The 21,308-nt window shown below is 37.3% G+C and overlaps 1 protein-coding gene across 12 annotated transcripts in view; it reads right to left on the reverse strand.

Moving 5' to 3' along the window:
- Positions 1–21,308, reverse strand: part of ATP11B (ATPase phospholipid transporting 11B (putative)) — a 66,057-nt gene that overhangs the window by 21,763 nt on the left and 22,986 nt on the right. For 10 of the 12 annotated variants that reach the window (XR_004980725.2, XR_004980726.2, XM_036388688.2 and 7 more), the window contains exons 5-26: positions 20,721–20,828; positions 20,446–20,574; positions 20,218–20,321; positions 18,955–19,002; positions 16,167–16,231; positions 15,533–15,614; positions 14,481–14,631; positions 12,274–12,471; positions 11,848–12,006; positions 11,376–11,548; positions 10,927–10,995; positions 9,914–9,987; positions 9,725–9,828; positions 9,390–9,571; positions 8,466–8,669; positions 8,041–8,194; positions 5,284–5,386; positions 4,902–5,047; positions 4,032–4,091; positions 3,627–3,754; positions 2,648–2,786; positions 831–854 (exon numbers count right to left, since the gene is read on the reverse strand). Coding sequence is in view for 10 of the 12 variants with exons in the window: in XM_036388688.2 (XP_036244581.1) it covers positions 831–854; positions 2,648–2,786; positions 3,627–3,754; positions 4,032–4,091; positions 4,902–5,047; positions 5,284–5,386; positions 8,041–8,194; positions 8,466–8,669; positions 9,390–9,571; positions 9,725–9,828; positions 9,914–9,987; positions 10,927–10,995; positions 11,376–11,548; positions 11,848–12,006; positions 12,274–12,471; positions 14,481–14,631; positions 15,533–15,614; positions 16,167–16,231; positions 18,955–19,002; positions 20,218–20,321; positions 20,446–20,574; positions 20,721–20,828 (2,604 nt within the window). In the remaining 2 variants the exon portion in view is untranslated. The remainder of the gene's footprint in view (positions 1–830; positions 855–2,647; positions 2,787–3,626; positions 3,755–4,031; positions 4,092–4,901; positions 5,048–5,283; positions 5,387–8,040; positions 8,195–8,465; positions 8,670–9,389; positions 9,572–9,724; positions 9,829–9,913; positions 9,988–10,926; positions 10,996–11,375; positions 11,549–11,847; positions 12,007–12,273; positions 12,472–14,480; positions 14,632–15,532; positions 15,615–16,166; positions 16,232–18,954; positions 19,003–20,217; positions 20,322–20,445; positions 20,575–20,720; positions 20,829–21,308) is intronic. The other 2 variants (XM_036388682.2, XM_036388681.2) reach the window with 1 other exon arrangement.

Consider the following 21,308-nt stretch of genomic DNA (forward strand, 5'->3'; position numbering starts at 1 on the left):
CACTTTTGTATTCTCTTGTGCTCATAAATTAAACTATCAAAACTCTGAACAAGGTCTACAACAATAAAATCTCAGCTCTGACAACCAAGCAGGGATGCTGAGATTGTATCTATCTACACACATGCTACTCGGGGCTGCCATTCTACACCAGGTCCAGCCTGGAACTGGCTGGGGGATCACGGGGAAGATTTTGCTGTTTCACAGCTGGTTTTGCCACTGGCAAACTGAACAATGACCAAATCCTCAACTCTGTGTTTACTGGCAGCAGACTAAGCAAGCAAGGAGGGAGGTACCACATGCAGACAGGCAACCAAGGTCATCCTAGAGCTGATGTGTCAGTACAGCACAGGAGCACGGAACTGGGATTCACACAGTTGTAGTTCTTGTTACAGAGCTCTGACAAAAAATCCCAACAGCCTGAGGACAGATCTCACAACTGCTTCTCTCATCTATACATAAGGTACAAAACAGAGGCAGCCATGAGTCCAGATTTACTGATCATTTTAAAGATCTTTGTGATAACATGACTTTTGAAGCCTTGGATTTACTTGTCCCACCAACAGTAATGGTTAACAAGTAATGTGCTTATTGTTAACTGCTGCAATATTCATCTTAAAAGTAAAATTAAACTTCTTCTCCTGAGTGACCTGTGAAAGAAAGTGTCTTTGCTAACACTGCTCTCAATGGTCACAGAGTTAGAATGCAAAACACACACAGGTTCTTGCCACCATTTTATTTTTGAACACATTTACACTGCGGATGCTGCATCCTTTAATCCTATGAAGTAACAGATACAATATCTTGTATCTCCTCCTCTTCTAAACTCTTACCATTTGCCTGTTAGGTTTCAATATCTGACGACATGCACAGCATGAAAAAGGGGGGAGAAAAAAGAACTAAAAGATCAAGTTGTTGCACAATGTGTTGAGGTAAGCCTAACAAAGCACCAGCATTACCAAAGTATTTACAGTCTCTTCTATTCTGCTGTGCTCTGAACTGAGAACTTGGAATGGAGACGTGAGGCCTTGCACTAACACTACCTGTACCACACATCTGTACAGGTGATCACTTCTTGAGGACTTAAGAAAGCACTTCAGCAGCACACAAAATCCTCTTGCTCTTAATTTTGGCTTTTTCAGGCACACATTAAATTTGCAAGAAACTATGCAATGAAGATATTTCACTGCAACACAGTTCTACCAGTTCTAATCAACATCTTTTAGCAAACACAGAGAGGCAGAGTAACTAAAACCCAGAAAAATCTTAGAATTCATTCGAAGTCATATCACATAAGAAGCTAAAGGGCAGCTGCCAATCCCCCAAACCAAACAGTTGTTACTAAATACAATGGGAGAAGTCTCTTCCTAGCCCGTGGACATTTACTAAGCAATTCTGAAGTGTGGTGCTTTGACAACTGAAGATGGATGCACCACACACACTGATTCATAGTCTAAAATTACCTCATTACAAGAGTCCTGAAGGACCTTTACCAGCTCAAAAGAATTTCAAATCCCACAGCTTGTAACAAATGACAAGAGAGGACACACTCATGCCTCAGCTGGAAAGAGACATTTTAGTCTAAAGCACAACTATTTTAATATTCTTATCAATCATCTGATGATGGAATGGCTGCTCCAGGTGGCTGCACCACTCCCCCTTCACTGCTCCTCCCTCTGCCTGCAGCCCCTCAGGACCATTCTGTTCCCTGCCTGAACATCACTGCATTTCTGACTAAACTTCCTGAGCTCACACCCACTCCCTGGCACCAGGTGACACTGGGAATTCAGCAGGATGCTGCTTTTCTCCCTTGTGCCCTAACTTGCAACTCTGCCAAGCATTATGAGAATTGGCAAGTTCTTCATGCCAGTATTAAGTATGGCATAATGAGAAGGAAGTGTATTTTTCCATTACTGCCCATGTTTAACAAGGGAAAAATCAGTATCTAATTGTTTTAATTGAATTAAGTAACTCAGAACCAAGGAAAATAAGGAAACAGACTTGTAATGGTTTCATTCAAGCTTTAGAGTTTTTTGTAAATGATTCTTCCTGTGAACTTTAACATCTTTAAAATAAAAAGTGTCAAATTTGTGTATGATGATTTCATTAAGGTATGGACTTAAAAACACTTATTGAATAAACAGCATAATTTAAAAGTAGCTTGCACTAAATTTAGAAAAATTCAGAGTAACTAAAATAACATTTTCAGGAGAAGCTTTAAGACTTTTGTCAACTTTCAGCCTAACTTTATAACAGTTACTGAAGAGAAGCCATTGCTTCTCTTGCTTGACATTGCAATTAAGTCCAATTCAAAAAGAGTTTTGAATGAATGAATATAAATTCTAATTTGCTGACATTATGAAATAGGATTTTGACAAAACAGTTTATGAAATACAACAAAGTTTAAGACAACCATGATACATCTATTATCATGAAAGATATGTTCTTCAGGGACATATGCTTTCTGACAACACCTTACAGTTTCCATGCTAAGAAAAGTTACTCTTGAGAGCACACACAAATACTGACAAAGAATCTTTGATAATTGTAATTGATAAAAGCAAAATTTTTTGGACACAGGAGGATTCTTCAAAGCATTAAGAAATACCAACAAAAACACAGTGGTAGAATAACACTTATGATATTGTACCTGGCCATTTCCCAGCAGAGAAGTGTCTTCTCCCATTAGAAGATACGAGCCATAAAAGAAAACAAATGCATGAAAGAAGCCCAAGATGGTCCAGTAAAGAAATGGTTTAAACCCCAGATGGGCATTTTTACTGATGTCTCTGCAGAAATAAAACAGATTTGGATTTCATACTGTCCATAACCATCAGCTATCCACACTGCATGACTGCTACTGGTTTGAATAAATGTAACTTTCAACTGCACCAAGACACATTAAACAAATGCTGACATATGAAAAATAATACATAAATCATGGGGGAAAAAAAAACCTCTGAGCTCTCAAGATTTGGCTCTGCTTTAAGGAGAGGTCACCAATGGCCAGGGTCTCTAATGGGTCAAATTCAGAATAGCACAAACTAGAATTCTTGTCCCTGGAGGTGGAACTGAAAGAGGAAGAAAAAGCCAGATCTCCTGATACTTACCCCTTGCTCTGCTCAAAGGACCTTTACAAAAACAGAAACATCTGAGAGGAGACATCTCTTTTTAACAAAAATATCTATTTTTTACTCCAAAAAGTATGCAGTGCAACATACTACCACTGGGAGGACATCTAATTCTACAGGAAATCACTCCTCCTCTTAGTAAAGGATTTTTTGTGGTGATTCCCCTAATCATGGTGTCCTAGTTTTTCATTCTCCTTGTCTGAGTGATTTTCATCTCCTACATGTAATGCAGGAGAATGCTGCCAATCATGTAAAATGACCAAGTGCTCAGTGCTCTTCACTCATAACATCGCTGACATAAAAAGACACTTCTATTAAAATATTCCTTTTAATTAACTTTTAGGATGAGAACTATGTAGCTTTAATTCTTCCTCATCAACATAGTTACTAAAAATGCCTAAATTACAGATAATTATTGTAGCAAGTTCAGAGCTGTGCAGATGCCACTGCTGCTGCACAAGATGTGTCCCTGTGGGAACTGATGCAGGACATACATACCTGTAGAGCACAGGTTTACTCTGCAATACATGCGGGTGCACATGCTGCTCAAAAAGACTGTAGATGAGGACAGGCAGGGAAGTGAAACAAATATTGTACAAAGTCAGGTATACACTGTCATAGAGCGTCTGCAAAGGAAAGCAAAAAGCATTTTATGCCTTGGAATTGATAAAGATTTATTAGCACACTTATAGCAGCATTGATTGATCAGTTACATTAATTTGCTAGTTAGGAAAACAGCTACACTCACATAACAATCTAATAACATCAGCTATCAACTACAGAAAATGAAGCTGGGTATTTGCTAAGTGTAACATCTCTACTGCTCCTTGTGTCACCCTCCTATTTTCTTAATTATGGACCTCAAGAGTTTCACAGACAAGATGGCAGGCATGCAATACTTACCTGTTGTGAAAACAAACAGAAGAACTGATATAAAAATTGTGGTGTAATAAAGCACACATTCTGAAATAAAGAGAAATTAAGGAAATAGTTAATCCTTAGTACATGCCTCACAGCCCTAAAAGAAATTGCTAACTCATAGAAACTGCTAAAAATACATAGGGAGAGCACAAAGCCTTTCAGCATTTTACTTGGCAAAGTAAAGCAAGCTGCTTTTCTTGAGGGGATATTTTGTTTGTTTGTCCTTTGGGACAATGAACTTGAAAAGTATGAGCTTAACTATATGTGCTTGATGAGCACATCTCACTACAGGAGTCTAAGTCGCAATTAAGTAGAAGAAATCCATTCATTTTCCCCTTCAGCTTCTTTTTAAGACTTTCTTTGCAGAATAGTTTCCACATTTTATTCAATAAAGCTGCGATGTGCTCGTGTGAGTTTGTTACACAGAAGCAAACAAAGAAGAAACCAAAATATAACACCATGCTATTGCCATTAAATGAAAGAAATCAACTTCAAAAGGGACTTGGGAGCCAAAACTGAAATCCCAGATAAATTTCAATAAAGATAGTGAGTTTTGACTTGTTTTAAAACTGATGAACAAGTGAAAAAAACCAAAAGCACCCCAAACAAACAAACAAAACCCCTGCCTTGAGAAAACAAACACATCAGCCTCTCAGCCTAGACAAACTCACTGCAGTATTTAAAGCCTATTTCTAGGTGGAAAGACTAAACAATTCCACAGTTAAACTAATACATTTGGTTGTAAAAGATAAAATAAAAAAGCTCAGAAAACATGTTTAAACAGAGATATTTAACCTGATCCCAAAAAAATCTCAGATCTGAAATAAATTTTTTGCTGGGAAAAAAACTCACCTTATAAAAAAAGTACTGTACAAGGGTTGCTATTCTAATATAGTAAAAGTGCCCATGAACAAAAAGCAACTTGGAGAGGAATTTAAATCGTGCTATTGCATAGTCACTGTTTCTTACAGCTTGCCTTCCTTCCTTGCCCATGATTCCTGTAATGTTTGGAAAACAAAACACAAAACAGGTAAAGTATAACAACAACTGAAGTTTAAAAAACTCAACACCATACATCTGAAGCTACAGCTCTGTTTTCCTCCACTTAACACCATAAGGACTTCAGCAGTGTTGCAAAGGAAGATATTCCTCACACTTAAAACTGAAGGAAGCTGCTCATGTGATGCTGATTCAAATAAAGAAGCCCCAATTGGTGGAGACAGAAGGAAGTTACCTATGCCAACATGTGCCTCCTGGATCATGCTCACATCATTAGCACCATCCCCGATCGCTAACGTTATGGGCTTCTCCGGAGAGGTTTTTAACAGTCGAACCACCTGGAAAAAGAAAATGAAACATCTTTGGACTAGACAGTCTAGGTATAAAGCCATGTCAGCAATTCCCAAGTATCTCAGTTAGCTGCCTATCTGTAGATATAATTAATATGTTTTATGAATATGCATGTTTGGGTAAAAAATATCTTTGGCATATCACATGCATACATTAATTCCTTCTTTAGAAAAGCTGCCTGTTTTGGAGCACAAGCCTGATTTAAATATTATATCTGCCTTAAGCCTATTTTCCTGTTCTTATTTCAATGTTCTGTTACAACTCTTAGTTTGGTGCTTTATCATACAAAACAAAGTCAAGTAAAATTTAGAACCGAAAATTCACTTACAGACTAATACAGATTTAATGCCCTTTGATAAACCCAGATTCTTCGTATTTATAATTAATGGAACTCATCCAGGTGAAAGAAGAATTTGAAAAAGCAAATGCATTAGCTAAAAAATCAATATGCCATTATTAAGAAAAATAGCTTCTTTCTAAAGCAACTTCATTATCATCAAGGGGTATCCTCAACTGACAAAGAAACAGAAGAAGATATGACAGAATGAGAGAAAAAACTGTTGACATGCAAGGCCCTAAAATACTCTGAAGAGGAGCAGTGATAATAGATCTTCAATGTAAGTGTCAATAATATTCTAAATACAAAGGAATTAGTTAGATGAGGCTTTTGGTTAAGGAGAATTAGTGATTCATTAACCTCCCACAGAGCCCTAGCTTAAGGTAGAAGCTTCACTAATTCAGTTGTAAATGGGCTGCAGGTAAAGGTATGAACGCAGATCAAGAGGTTTTCCAAAATCAAGAAATAAATATGTATGAAAAAACATTTTCCCCCTCAAGTTCCAGAATCCCCAAAGTGGAAATATCAATGGAGCCACTGCATGAAGTTAAGTAGACACAAAAAACTGTATTGGAGTAATTGAGTTATGGCTGGCAGTGTCAGGGCATTGATTCACAGGAGTGGGAATTCACTTCACACAAAGAACACAACAGCGATTAAACAAAGTCCACAGCTCAGAAAAATCCACCTGATTGTGGGAATACATTCCCTAATTGCAGGTATTAATATTCAAGTTTAAAGGCTCCTCATTCCTAAGGGGCAATTATTTCAAACACATTTAGTATTAGATCCCAGGAAGCAGCCTTAGAGAGGTAACAAGGCTGCAGGACATCACCCAGATCAGTCCTCTTGAGATCCCCAAGGCCTGGGAAATTTGGACAGACAAACATCTATGTGAAAAGGTCAAGACAAAGCCTTTAGCAAATTTTAACAGCAGCAGTCAGCAGCAGCTCCAAATGACTGAAATGATGATGTTTAAACAAGGTTTTGAGTCATAAAACATACCAAAATTAGTAGTGAGACCACTAACCAAACATTAACATGCATTATAATTAAAGGTGCAGGAAGTATTAAGCTGAGTTCCAGCTTAATATTGGAATAAACCTCACAAAAAGTCTGCCTACTGCAAAAAATAATGTTCAACACTAGACTAAACTGCCCTGCACTTCCTTCCCTACCCCTCATATTGTATGGCATTTGTCTTGGTGATTTATATACTGCAATATTTGAAATTAAAAATTCACTGCAATTAAAATTGCATTTTGCTGTACTTCATGACTCAAGACAGGAAATAATCTCCACTATCTGCTAGTGAGGAGAAGAATTAAGAAAAGCAGTACAAAACATTATAAATCAAGTTAAATGACAAAATAAGAACAAGGACACAACGCTGACAAATAAGTGCACCTTAAAGAGACAGCATGGCAAAAATTTCAGCCAAGAAATGTACAGAGTTGACACATCCAACAGATTGGTTTACTCAGGGTAACTAAGCTGCAACTTCCTTTCAACATTTCACTGAAACTAATAGCAGGTGAACAGTTCTATACTGAAGTGATTCTAAAGACTGCATGAGAACTCTGGAGGGAAGAGTGACCTCCAAACAGGTCACTCCTGTTACAGTAGAACAGTCTCCCCCTTGAACATCTGATACCTCACAGAAGGGTTTCCTAGTGCTTTAAGGTAAAGAGAAGTCTTATCATTAAAAGAAATTTTCAAAAGGAAAAAATATTTCTAGTCCTTCAGAGCTTAGCATTCTGGAGTTAAAAAAATAAATCACAAAATCTGATTTTGAATCTTATCCAACACATATTTGAGTAAAATTCAGTATATGTGAATGAAAAATTTTATTAGAAGAGAGCATTAAGGCAAATCTTTCCTGAAGACTAGGCCTTACCTTCCCTTCTACTTCTTCCTCAAACTTGGGTATTTTTAAAGTATTTAGAGAAGCACAGTTTCTCCTTAAAGATTAATGAATTTTCAATTTAGTTTTTTTGGTTTGGAGAAGTGGTGGAGCAGCTAAGGCAAAACCATGCAGGAGACTGGGAGAGCTGCTGCCTTACTGAACACTCAAGAGGCAGAATAAAGATGAGCTTGGTGGCAGTTTGATTTCTCCATCCACTTGCAAATTTTCAAACACACATGTAGAAACTTCTGAGCAAACTACTCTAGATCTGAATTTAATAAGGATTCAGAGGTCACAAAAAGGGTCAGACAAACAAACAAAGCAGTTTCAGACATCTTTGCCTTCTCAAAGCATGACAAAAATACTTCAAAGGCAATCCTGACCATATTCTCACTTACCTTTGCTTTCTGAAGGGGTGCCATGCGACAGCACAACACTGCAGAGCAGTTTTTGCAAACTTCCATGAACAGTTTTTCATGTTCCCTGAGTGCAAGAGAGAGGCTGGTCCCATCCACAACCAGTCCATGCTGGATAACATGGTCTTCCTTTATTCTATTTGGGGATAAAAATGTTGACTTTGTACCAGTGTTAATGGTAAAATTTCGATTTTGCTATAAACTATGTTGTTGGCCAGACAATAAGCAAAGGAGTTAATTGTCAGACAGACTACTTCTTCCAGTCTGTTATGACATTAATAAATAATTTTTTTAAAAGACAGCTTTTTTGTTTGGCACATGCATCAAAGAGACTGCCATAAAATATAAAAATGAAAGCAACCCAAGCTGAGATCATCACTGTGATAGTGACTTCTCAGTTATTTTACCTCTTGGCTAGCTGCCTCAGCTGTTCTGCACAGGTACTGTCTGACTTGTGCTGCACAAGCTCAAGGATGTTCATGGTTCTGTGAAAGTGTCCACAGGATAAACTGACACTAACAGCTGTTTCGTGCTTGTCTCCAGTGAGCACCCACACTTTGATACCAGCCAGCCTGAGGGCTTCTATAGTTTCTTGGACTTTCTCCTGCAGTCTAGAAACAAGAAAAATCTTAAATAACCAACTGAACAATTTACAAACAAAAGAGCTCATGCTGTAACTCCATGCTACCAACTGTAACCCCACTGTCATGGTGAGTTAAGTTTGCCTTTCTGATGTTACATGTATTTTCAGAGAATCATAGTCTGGCAAATGATATTCTGTTACCACCAACAAAACAAAGGCCTAGATGAAACAAAAATTAAATTTCAATCCTTCTAAGGGATAAAAAATTTGTAATAAGCATATCTTGATTTAAACTAGGCACTGCCACTGCATTTGAGAAGCTTTAAAACAGTCCACAGTAATTCCTGGCTACTGAGGTGCATGAAAAGCTTCTCAAGCCCCATGTGCTCACTTCAGCGTACAACACACCCTGGGACCTACAGAGCACAAGCACAATGCTTTGCAAAGGAGCTGTGTGTAGAAGCTTTCCCAAGGTATTTGCTGTTACACTAAATATTTGCTGCAATTATTCCATTTCACATACATGACATCTCTCCTGATGAAACACACTGTACATCACCATTATTAAGGCAGAATCAGTTGGTACAAGTTTTGTTTTGAATCTGCCTCAATCCAAAGGTAAATATACTAAAGAAAAATAACACAGAACTTTTGGTCATAGTGGGAGAGCTTTTCACACTTCATATTTCAAGTATAAATCCTAAACTCGCTGGGTTTGAATGTAGATAGCAGTAACTCCATGGCATACTTGTCTTCTACTCCTGTAGCTCCAAGCAACTCCAGATCCCTTTCTATGAAGTTGAACACATCTGCCAATCTCTCTTCCCGCTGCTGTAAGGCAGTCCTGGCCTCATGAAGGCGTTTGCCAATTTCTTGATACTCCTCGGGTGTGAATCTTCTGTAGGCCACACACAAAGTTCTTAGGCCTTTCTGCAAGAAAATAAAAGGCTACATTCAGAGTAGACAAGTTTCTGATCTAACAAGGTGTCACCAGCAATTTTTTCACTTCAAGTCACAATTTATACGGCAAGGATTTTCTTCTGATCAGCTGAGGCTGAGAGCTGGGCAAGCCTACACACTTACCAAAGCAAACTCATCCACATGTATCCTTGTTTTATCTATTTCTCCACTCTTACTACGAGGAAGAATGGAAGATTCTGCTCCCTTTGTGAATAAAAGCTTCTCCCCTAGAAAGTCAAATAGAACTGAAATTAAAAATAATGTTGTTTAAGAAGTTCTCAAGTGCTGCTTGTGCAATTTCTGATCACATACCTGAGGGACTCTCTACAATGACACTCATTCGTCTGCGATTTGGATCAAACTCCAAAACATGAAGCAATTTATACCTGCATTTTGTGTTTTAAAAGAGGGAACAGGAAAAAAACATTTTTAGAAATAAACTTCCAAAGACAATTACTTATAAATAGACTCTTACACCACAGACCTTTCCTCAAAGTGTTATTTTTGTATAGAAACTCTGAAAGCAAAGCTATCACTGCTGAACAACAATCACTGTTCATTGCTTTTTATGAATTTATATATGCTTAATTCCATTCTGTAAGAATAAAAGGTTCTTCTACCAACAGGAATGGCTTTCTGAATACTAACTTGGCATTTGGCAATTACAAATAGCTCCTATCTATTTCTTCACCCTTCTGTCATTATTTCAAGTATAACTTTGAAAACTACATTTTGTTTCTGACAAATTTGTAAAAATCTAGACTGTCAAAAAAGTGTGTGTGCCCTGGTAAGTGGATTAGTTTTTGTTATATTACCACTAGCTTAGCAAATTAATTTTAGACATTTAAATGCAAAGTACTGCCAACTAGCTGACACAGATCAAATGAGTAAAAGGAGTTATGGAATACTGCACACATACAGTTATTAATAATTTGAACTCATTTTAGGAAAGTTTAAAATATCTGATTAGATTATGCACAGACGAGACTGATTCTGGGAATTTCGAGAGCTGAAACAAAACTTGAAAAAGCAATTCAGTTTTCCAACTCTGCTACAGTCTCAACCTTTGAGGAATGGGCAAAGATACAAACTGTTACAACACACACCTACACAGAGTAACTCACACAAAATTCTTGCATCTCAGCTACAATTGGTAAGGAATAAGATGCAAGCTGTCTTGAAGACATCAAGGGAAAAGCATTAAACAGAGCACGCTGTGGAAAGGCAAGGTTTGCTTATGAACAAAGAGGATTAAGAGGAGAACATTACATTAATCTTCACTACTGTTCTAGCCTTCAAAATAATCAAGGAAAAAAAACAAATACCTCTCTGGTTTTCCAAGACTTTTTACTTCCATACTGTCTCCACTAATTCCAGTAAATACTACTCCGACCCTAAAAGTAAAGAAGATATACGCTTAATTATGACTTTAGACAAAATGCCTCTTAATGGAGGGAGGGGAAGATGGCAGGGAAGAAAAGGAGAGACTCTTACACCCCATTACTGTACTCTGCTCTAGGGAAAACTAAGAATGCCCATTTCTGCAGTATTTTATTCACATTATACTCTGACTACTGTAATTCCTCATATATTTTCATAAATATTTCAAATCATCACTTTATAATACACCTAGGGGGTTGTGTATTTTACATTTGAATGTTTTCCCAGTAAGGTGACAGTGCCAGGCCCTGGTCTTCACCAGTGTCCTGAGCCATTTGTAAGGCTGCCCTTGCAGGCAATTCCCGTGTCAGACAGCCCTGGCACTCCTGCTCACCGGCTCGCAGCTTCCACCAAAGCCTTCTCATCTGGGGAAGAAGCATAATATTCCAGGGGGGATGTTATTCCATTGGCATGCCAGGGACCATCAGCACCATCTGTCTGATCTGCATTGATCTGCACTGTATGGCACAGACAAACTGCTTTCAAGAAGAGCTCTTCCTCTTTCACCTACAAGAAAGAAAAATCTTGATTTGTAACATTTACACATCAACCCAGTTCTGAACACACTTAAGGAAAAAGTGGTTTTACTTACAAATCTGCCAAGCATTTCATGTTAAATAATCACATCTCAACATGTTTAATAAATATTATTTGTTCAGTGACACTTGAAAGCATCAAGCTATTCAGAAATTCTGATTTATGTTTGGCTTGGGATTTTTTTTATGCTAATGGTACAAGAATATATCTCTGAAATAAAGCACTTTCAAACTAGGATGACTAATGGTGGGAAAACCAAAGAGCCTTACCAAACCATGCCTATTTCCATCTGGAGAATCTTCAGAAAATCCCTCTGGAGTTAGTTTACCATTGACCTCTTGGTACTTTATGCCATTAATAGAGCACTCCCGAAACTGCATCTCATTTTCAGTTAATGTACCAGTTTTGTCTGTAAACACATACTCTACCTTTTGTAAAATAAAACAAAAAAAACCAACTTGGAATTACATGTTCTTGTTAGAAGAAAAAAGATACAATAATCTCCACTCACACTCTTTTACACGCATTTTTTAATAATATAAGAATTTTAAGTTCTGCATCACATCTTTATACCTTATTTTAAAATTCATCAGAAATCATATCACAAGTAATAAAAATCCCACTGTAACAAATTTTAATATTAAAAACTAAGTAAAAAATAGGTGAAAAAACCCAACAGACAACATATTTCTTACCTGTCCCAATTCCTCATTGAGGTCCGAAGTATTTACTTGTGCTCTCTGGTTTGTTTCTTCATGATAGAGGTCAAGATCCCAGCCAATAAAAAAAGATCCAAGAAATTTCTGCATCTCAACAGTCACATAGAGTGAAATGGGTATGATAAAATTGTAAAGTACCAGAAAAGCAAGGAAATCTGAAATAAATCTCAGGATCTACAAGAGAAAAAAAGAAAAAGTGAAGATTACCACAGTGGTCAGGTGAAACATGGTGACTTAATTATCCTTCAATATGCATGCAAAATGAAAAACTGGGAGAGCCAGAGAAGCCCAAGTCCCCCCCACACACGAGAGAGACAACACTCCAGTGACAACACAGGCATTTGCAGGTTGCCCCAGTAACACGCCTTCACACTGATGCAAAAAGTCTGCCTTAAGCTCTGACTGGAGGTTTCAATTCACAAGTTCATTAATTTTTGTCTCTACTGAATCTGTGAGGAGGGCTGCCAATTAATATTAACTGTCATGGTGATTCTTTTTTCCAACTCTGAAAGAGTTTGGTCTGAGAAATCAAATGTATTCCCCATTCCATCAAACAGCATCATTCATGGAAGCTTTTCAAGGAACCCTAAATTGTGAAGGCAAACAAGTGATTTTCCAGACTGTCAGAGGAATCTGCAAGCACTCTGTTGTTTCAGGACAGCAAAGTATCACAAGGGTTCCTGTCTACTGGCATTCCCCAGTTACTTGGGTGATCCAGACTGCACAAAAAGAAAGGGACCACATGGATTTCTTTTATGCCTCTTCAAATCATTGTGTTCCACACACACATTTCAGGCAAACACCAATGTGACAGGAGAGAAACTTCTTTTTACTAGGTATGATAATTTTAACAAGCCCTGAAATGCAACACTACAGTCTCTTTTTCATCTGCACAACAAACTCAGTATCTAAATTGTACTTTGGAAAGACTCTTACCAACACTTGAATATTGAGCAAGGGAGACTAGAGATGACAAAAACCAGGCCACCTCTTTTAACTCCAGCAGATATTGGTGCAGGAGAACATTTTAAATAAAGGAAGCATAAAACTAGTCAACAATTTGCAAAGCTAAATAATGTCTATTCTTCCTCTTTAGGGAGCATTGTTGTAAGTATTTAATAAATAATTAAAGTAGCTGGCAAAAACTCAGCAAGTTCTGTGCCTAAAGAGATCTTCCAAACTAAACCAGAAAAGACAGACAGAAAGTGAGAGCAGTAATTCATCTAAGGGAGGTAGTGACAATTACTTAGGAGAGTTTCTTTAAGCAATGGCAATGAAAAAACAATCTGCATACACAGGAGGAGATGGACAGAGAAAGAACTCTGAGTAAGGATGTCAGCATGCTGAGAAATGAAAAGCAGATTGTAGAAGTCAACATGGGAGACAGAAAAACAAAGACATGACAGAAGGAGAATGACACTGCAGAAACACACATGGCTCTCTACACTCCTGATGGCAAAGGAATGGAAAGATTGAGGAAATACTTATCCCTGCTCTTTTCAGAACTGAAAGGCTCCACAGGCTAGACTAACTCGCATAGCAATTATTTCAGATTAAGCTCCTGAACTGCTTTGGACAAAGGCAGACTCATATAGAAATCAAAAATTAAAGAGAACACAGAAAAATACAGACTAATTGGAAAAAGAGATACTTTTCAGAGCCATAGATTTCAGGGACACTTTAAAGGATCCCTTCAATCTCTAAAGAGAACTGAGCAGGCAAGCAGAAGCTTGAGCAAAATTGCAGCCTTACAAAATTGCCCAAACCATCTCAACATCACAGAATGTACAAAATGCCTGAACTGTGAAATCACTGCAATAGAACATACACAAGGACAGCCATCCTTGTCCTCTTTTCCTTTATGGAATGACAAAAGACATTCTAAAGAACAATAATTACAACATAGACCATGAGAAATATGTCCTAACAAAGCCTTTTCAAAAGTTTTCAAAAAGTCTGATCTTTTCATAATGGAAGGAAAAGTCCAACCAGTAACAGAGGTAGAAATATTTCTACACAATGGTGAGGCTACATGGGACTAACTCAAAAAACACTGAGACAACAGCACAGAGACCTGCAAGTGGATCATGTGGTGGTTACACATGGCATAGAGACATAATATATATGACACTGAGTGTATATTGGTTGAGTGTTCCTCAGATATGCAACTGGACAGAACTTACCTTACTGCTGTTTCTTTCATGCTCTGTTTTTTCATTATACCAAGGCTCATCCCATTTCTCTTCAGCTTGCCATGCATACTTTAAAATAGTGCTCAGAATGGCTTCAAAGAGGAGGATTATTAGATAAATAATCAAAAAGGAATTCATGGACCTATAAAGAGCCAAAAAAGTAAAGCAAGACATTTCAGTTTATTTTACTTCATCTGTTGACACAGTGTGGTTACATGAATTGATCAAAAACTTGCTGGACCTTTTTTAGAAAGCGTAGCCTGTGCTTGATACAGATATAAAGTTATTATGCAACAAGCAGGCAACAGAATGGGAAAGAAATTCTACCTCTGACTAAATTAAACTAAATTAAACATAGCAATATGAAGCCTAGATTAAGGTGCAGGAACACCCCAACAGATGACTTGTGTCACACCTACAGTCCCACACTGGTCCTCTTTTTCCCCAAGGAGCTTCCAAGGCTGTGCAGGCATTACAAACAAGCACAGCAGAAATCCATGGCTGCACTTTTTCCTCAGTTAGAAGAGCACTGCCATGTGCAGCTGAGCATTTAACCCAGGCCAGGCTACAGCAGGATAGTCACACCTGCTTCTTGTTCTGTAACCAGCCAGACCATCCTTCCTGCCTGTACTTTTATGCTGGAACTTCTCTTGTGCTACATACAGCTGTTTGTATGTAGCTATATATTTGCACAAGAATGCCAGGGGGTTCTCTCAGATTTTTACTAACTGGAATAAAGGCAACATATCAGAACTCCTTTTCCTTTTAAAATAAATCATGAGACTCAATGTAAGTATCTATCATAGTAACACCTATCCTGCAACCAGAAGCAAGCTTGGATATTTCCACTTTGTACACTACTAAAGGATGTAATATCAAAAAATAGATTTTATCTTTATAGCTTCCTACTGAAGGCAAGGCAATTAATACTCTCTTCCCTTTGCCTATAACTCAATGATGAGACCACCAGGGTTTTAAGGCTACACAGGAAAAAACTAAGTTAAAGCTCTACAAATAAGAGAGATATTAGAAAATAAACATACTTTTCTACTGCTGACCGTTTCTGAGATTTACTCTTGTAATTTAATGCCATCTTTGTCTCCATACCTGTATACACAGCAACACCTGGGAAGGAAGGGGGGAAGAGTCAGACTTCACTTTCTGCATAAATACAGTTTGCAGAATTTTTCATTTTTAGAGATATAGGATAAAAGCAAAAGGTGATACTACTTCTGTGTTTACTATGAGACAGAATTTTGTACTATTTGCAAGACTCTTCTGTAGTAAGAGTACTACTGAAGTAATTTTAACACCTACTTTAACACTCTTCATTATTATGACTGTACTGCTCTTCAATATGTATTTTATGGAAATCAGCATGGTAAATCTCAGGAGAAAGCCTTCAACAATAGGTAACAGTAAGAACAGTCATTTATCCATTGAAGTTAAGTTATTCCTTTATCAAACCACTTCAAATATTTTCACAGAGCAGAGCTGGAACTTTATATCCTTAGAGGTTCTTCAGCATAATATCATTACTTTCATCTATAATCATATCCCCTCAGGTAACAGTCAGCAAGATTATTACAATTTCTTCAGTGCAAGTAGAATTAAAACACAGTTCATCAACATGCTTTAAGAAGAGAATACTCTTTAAATATTTAGATGTCTACAAACCAAATATTTCTTTAGTGTTTTTTAATCTTGCTCCACGAAGTAAGAGACTTTCAGGCCCAAGAGGTCTAAAAAGAAATAGACATATCAGCATGTGAACATAAGCTGTTCTGTATTCTGGAGAAGTACTGAAATCCAGTTCCCTATGCAAAGCTGTCCTATATCCCCTACAAATTCCCAATGCAGCAACTCAATCAGTGATCTTACCCCTTTCACCACACCTCCCACACGTCTCCACAGAGCTCTCTGTTTCCTTTCATGTCTCCTTTGGTCACTGCCATTCTCCCCCACCACTGTTCCATATCCCATAATACTGACTGAGCTGAATATTCCAAATGGCTGCTTCAGAGACACCCACAAGGTACTTGGGAAGGAAGCAGGCAAGAAACCAGTGGAGCCCACAGTATACCCAAAGTGCTGGTTCAGGTTTGGCTAATTTACCAATCCTCTACCCCTCTGTCAGACTGAAATGATCTACAAAATTCAAAAGATATTCATACCAAAGAAACAAACCATTAGATGGGTACCATGGCAGCAGTGCCAATTTTTTTTCCTAACATAGAGATACAATTTCAGGAGGTAAAATAGATGTTTCTTCCTCACATCTATCACACTACAATAACATTAATTTCTTTGGCTAAGTTCATCACAAGCAGTGCTGTGAAAATAAGGGCCTAGTTAGAAACAAGGTTACTATAAGGTTAGAACCATATGTTCTACTGCAGCAGCTGTATCATCTTTTGAAACTGCCAGCAGGGTGGGTTTGAAATTTTAAAAAAAAGTATTTTTCCACTATATCAAATGAAAGCAGAAATTTAACAACTACAGTGGCCAGACTGACATATTAGGTAGAAATAGAAGAATTACAGTTCAGATGCTAAGTGCTTTGGCATGCAAGCCCTTGGGTTTACCCTATTTTTCCTTTAGCTGTGCCACATGTAGGCCACGATCACTATTAGATAAACAAAGCTCTTAAACTTGAAGTCCCTTTGAAAGTATAATCTGAAGTTACTCAAAAGAGCCAAAGTCAAATCCACAGCCCACCTCCCACAGTCAAAAAATTAACTTAAATGTTACTGCAAATGTAACAGTTACCATCACAAATACCACGGGTACCAATTATACACACAGATTATGATGGATTCTTTAAATGAAACATACATTTGTTAATATTTTAGGCTAGACTCAGACTAAGTGAAAATTTGAACTAAAAGTAACTAAATGCTTGAGCATTTAAAATTTTCACATAAGAAACGTAATTTATATTTCTGGATTCAGTTTTGTAAAACCAGCCTGACAAACCCAAAATACTAAACCTGAATCAGTGCAACACAGACTAGATAAGTTTATCTTAGACAGATGATACAACTCCACTAATAGTCAGAACATGCAATTATATTTTTCACCTCCCTTTAAACCAGCTGTTTTACATTGTCAACTGAATTCTTTTGATAAATTATCCCATATGTCAAGCTTGGCAGGAATTAATTCTGAAAAGCTCTCAATGAAGTAGCAAAAGTGACCTTACAGAAGAGCTGAGTGAGTTTTGGGGGGTGGCATGGGTGAGGCTTTTTGGTGAGGGTAACTAAGCCACTGAACTTGGGGCCAAGTGACCTGGCTGCTACACTTCCATATTTCTGGCAAAACTCGATTCACTCTGAACTCCATGTCACTCCCATCCAAAGCTGACAGATGTTTGCCAGTCTCAGACTCAGAGACATTCAGCTCAGACTGAAGGCAGATATTACAAGGAAAACAGTAGTCCTTTAAGATTCAAGTAGAAATTTCACTAAAAAATAAGTGTAAAGGATAACATTTTGGACATTAGAGGAGTGAAAGAACCATAGCAGATTTACCTGCTTCTGTGACAAATTTACACACAGCACTTCACCTTTTCAGAAGAGGTGACAAAGTTTTTTTGAAAGTTGGACAATCAACAACTCTCAAGATAAAATAACTAAACTTGAATGCTAAGTATTTCTGAAAATTTGGCAATTTCTTCTGAGTGATTTTTATGTCTTTATTTCAAACCATGATCCTTCTCACTCCTGTCCTTCCTGTTTTCTCTTCTATCCCATTGTGGTGGAGGGAATTGAATGAGCAGCTGTTTGGATGCCTCACTGGTAGCTGAGACCAATCCACGGCAATTAGAAATCTTTCCAGGAAGTCGAGATGGAAGTCTGTAAAAGGCTTCACATCTTTATTTTTGTAATTGCAAGCATGTTTGTTACTTGCTGTGACTGCACAAGGAGAGGTGGTGGGCCCATGATTATGTGGACACAGCTGTGTTGCCTGTAGCAGATGTAAGCACTTATCTGCACAGTCCAGCTGTAATTTGAAATAGATACTAAAAATTACAAATTTGTAGCAGAGGCTTTGTTAAACCAGGAATTTCTAGGGATTTCAACGGCAAAAACTCCTTCTCGGTGCCTCTGATGACAGGGGATCCGTTGTAGTATAGATACTACATCAGTGGAAATAGTTTCAGATCAATAAATGCTTTAATTAACAAATAACAGCAAAGTTACCAGCTGATTACCAGTGACAAAAAATTACCTGCCTCGCAACAGCCAAGCTTTCCAGAACTGTTTTATTAAATCTGTAAAACTGGGTAGTAATGAACTTTTTTTCACTCATCTTTTCTCATCTCCATCTGAGGTATGCAGCTGCAATTGATACTTTTAGTAAAAATACCTCCCCTTTTCATATATTCAACAGTAACCCCTGTGATGGTCAAGATTTTAACCACCTCCATGTGTTTCAAATAATCATCTTATACAATTTTACTCACCGTACTATTTCTTCAGCTTGTTGACTTACAGTTATTCTTCCAACAAATCTATGGAAGATGGATATATCTTAGAAGTATCTACATAAAGACTCAAAAACGTAAAAACCTTCTCTACATTTATAAAATAGTCATTAATAGTTCACAAGTAAAAAATAAATCAACTTTTATTAACAATCAAACTAAACCAATATGGCAAAACTGGCAGTAATTTTACAAGAGACATTTAGCAACAGAAACATTTATCCCTCATAGGAACAGGCATTTGAGAAAGCTTATTAACTCTGATTAATTGCCATAAAAGATTCTATTTCTATTAATTTAAAACAGATTGTGACTTCTTGATGATTCAGTAAGAAATATTTCCTCAACAAATCTAAGTTTGCACATTATCCATCAAAATAGAAACTTTTCATTTAATAACGCCAATCTATTACGCATTTAAAAATCTGACATGCACATATTTAGCAGGACTCCAGCCACAAAAAGGGACACAAACTTCTATAGTGATTGTACCTTAATTTGCTAAATATCAAACATTTGAACATCTGTTCAAACTGAGTATCTTAGTTTTAAAATACTTAATATTTCTCAAAGATCTCCAAGCTTACTTAAGAACAGCTGTGATAATATACTTGGATTTTAAAAACTACTACTTTATAGCTACCATTTTCCATTATACAATTCAGAAGAAACTTGGATGGGAACATAACTTTTGCTACCCATGATGCTGCTTTACAGAGTCTATGACTTTGCTTGCTGATGTTAAAGCATGCTCGAATATCCCTTTTTAAATGTAAGGTTTTCCTGCTGAAAAATGGAGTTCAAATCTTCCCTGAAGCATATGCAAAATAAATATGAGCAACACATATCCTTAGAATTAGACTTGAGTCAATTCCACTTTAACATATCCTATATAATATTGAAATCTCCAGCAGAACCTTACGGAATTCTCTTCAACCTGATCAGACTGTAGGCCATTTAATTCTTTAAAATCTAGAAAGATGTTTACTGATTAGAACAGAAATGTACATAATTAAAATAAAAAAGAAAAATATAATGTCTGGTTTACTACTCAAGTACTCAAGTTTAACTTCACACTTGCAACTTTCAGTAAGTACATTGTATAAAAACAAGCTGATTATTAAAACCTGAAATTCAAACAGATGTCTGAAGCTATTTTAACCCTAGCAAGACATGTAGCATTCTGAGTATTGAACACCTCATTTTGATTTAATTTCAAAATATTTAATAATAAAGTGATACCTGTATAGATCTGCTTCTGGCTGCTGACATTCTATAACAGCTACCAGTTTATCCAGGTTGGCAACAGACTGCAGCACTGCTGTTTCTGGGACTGCAACATGTGTCTGTAAAACAGTGACCATTGGGTTACTACAGGACTACCAGGCAGCAGGGCAGCTATTTCAACAGGCTGAAGGAAAAATGGCACCACAAATTAACTACATTCTATTTCACATGAGTAACCCAGACCTTAAGATTGGTCTCTCCATCCAAACTTGCAGTGGTAACGTGGCATGAACCATCCACTCGGTCAGACGACAAGAGCACCAGATCAACAGGGAAAGTCTCATCTTTGGCTACTCTGACAATGTCCCCCACCTAACAAAGTGAACACAGATCAGAAAAACACAAAGAGGTTTAAAGGGCAGAATTCCTTTCAGCATTGTTACCAAACTACAATGATTAGCAATAAAACATGAGTTTTAGCTGTATAATAGAAACAAAATGCTCAATTTGTCCTTTACCCGAATGTTTTTAGATCTGGTTTTCACAAGGCCACCACTTCGAACAACATAAACTGGAGCACCGTTGACTTCATTGTCTGCTTTATGTCGCAGCCAGTCCTCATAGCCCTGTGGTAAACACATAAAAATCTACTTTTTAAGAAAGAAAACTAAAAAATGGACTAAATTTAATTTACTAAGCAAATGTGTTCAAACTACTTCCTGTTTTGTCTGAATAGTTATTAGTGTCTCTTGAGTTTCTGCTCCAGCTGTTACTCAAGAACCTGTGAACCTCTTAATTTTGTCACTTTACACAAACATGTAAAGGCAAATAAAGTAGCAGAAGTGGTGAAGATACTTAACAGTCCCATGTTCTCTTAAACCAAACAGGCAGTGACATTTTCTGTGGATCAGATGACCAAGCACTCAATAAATCTTTGATCTATACAGATTAATACACCACAAAATCGGGAACAGTCAGTCCTCAGGCTCCTTTGTGGGTTCCTTTTTTTTTTTTAGAAGTAACAGATTGAAATTACTTTCTCAAGTCATACCATATAGCATTTCTTATAGTTACTGCCATAGCCCATGCATGAAACCTCAAGACTT

This window comes from Molothrus ater, chromosome 10 (genome assembly GCF_012460135.2).
Source record: "Molothrus ater isolate BHLD 08-10-18 breed brown headed cowbird chromosome 10, BPBGC_Mater_1.1, whole genome shotgun sequence".
Taxonomy (NCBI): domain Eukaryota; kingdom Metazoa; phylum Chordata; class Aves; order Passeriformes; family Icteridae; genus Molothrus; species Molothrus ater.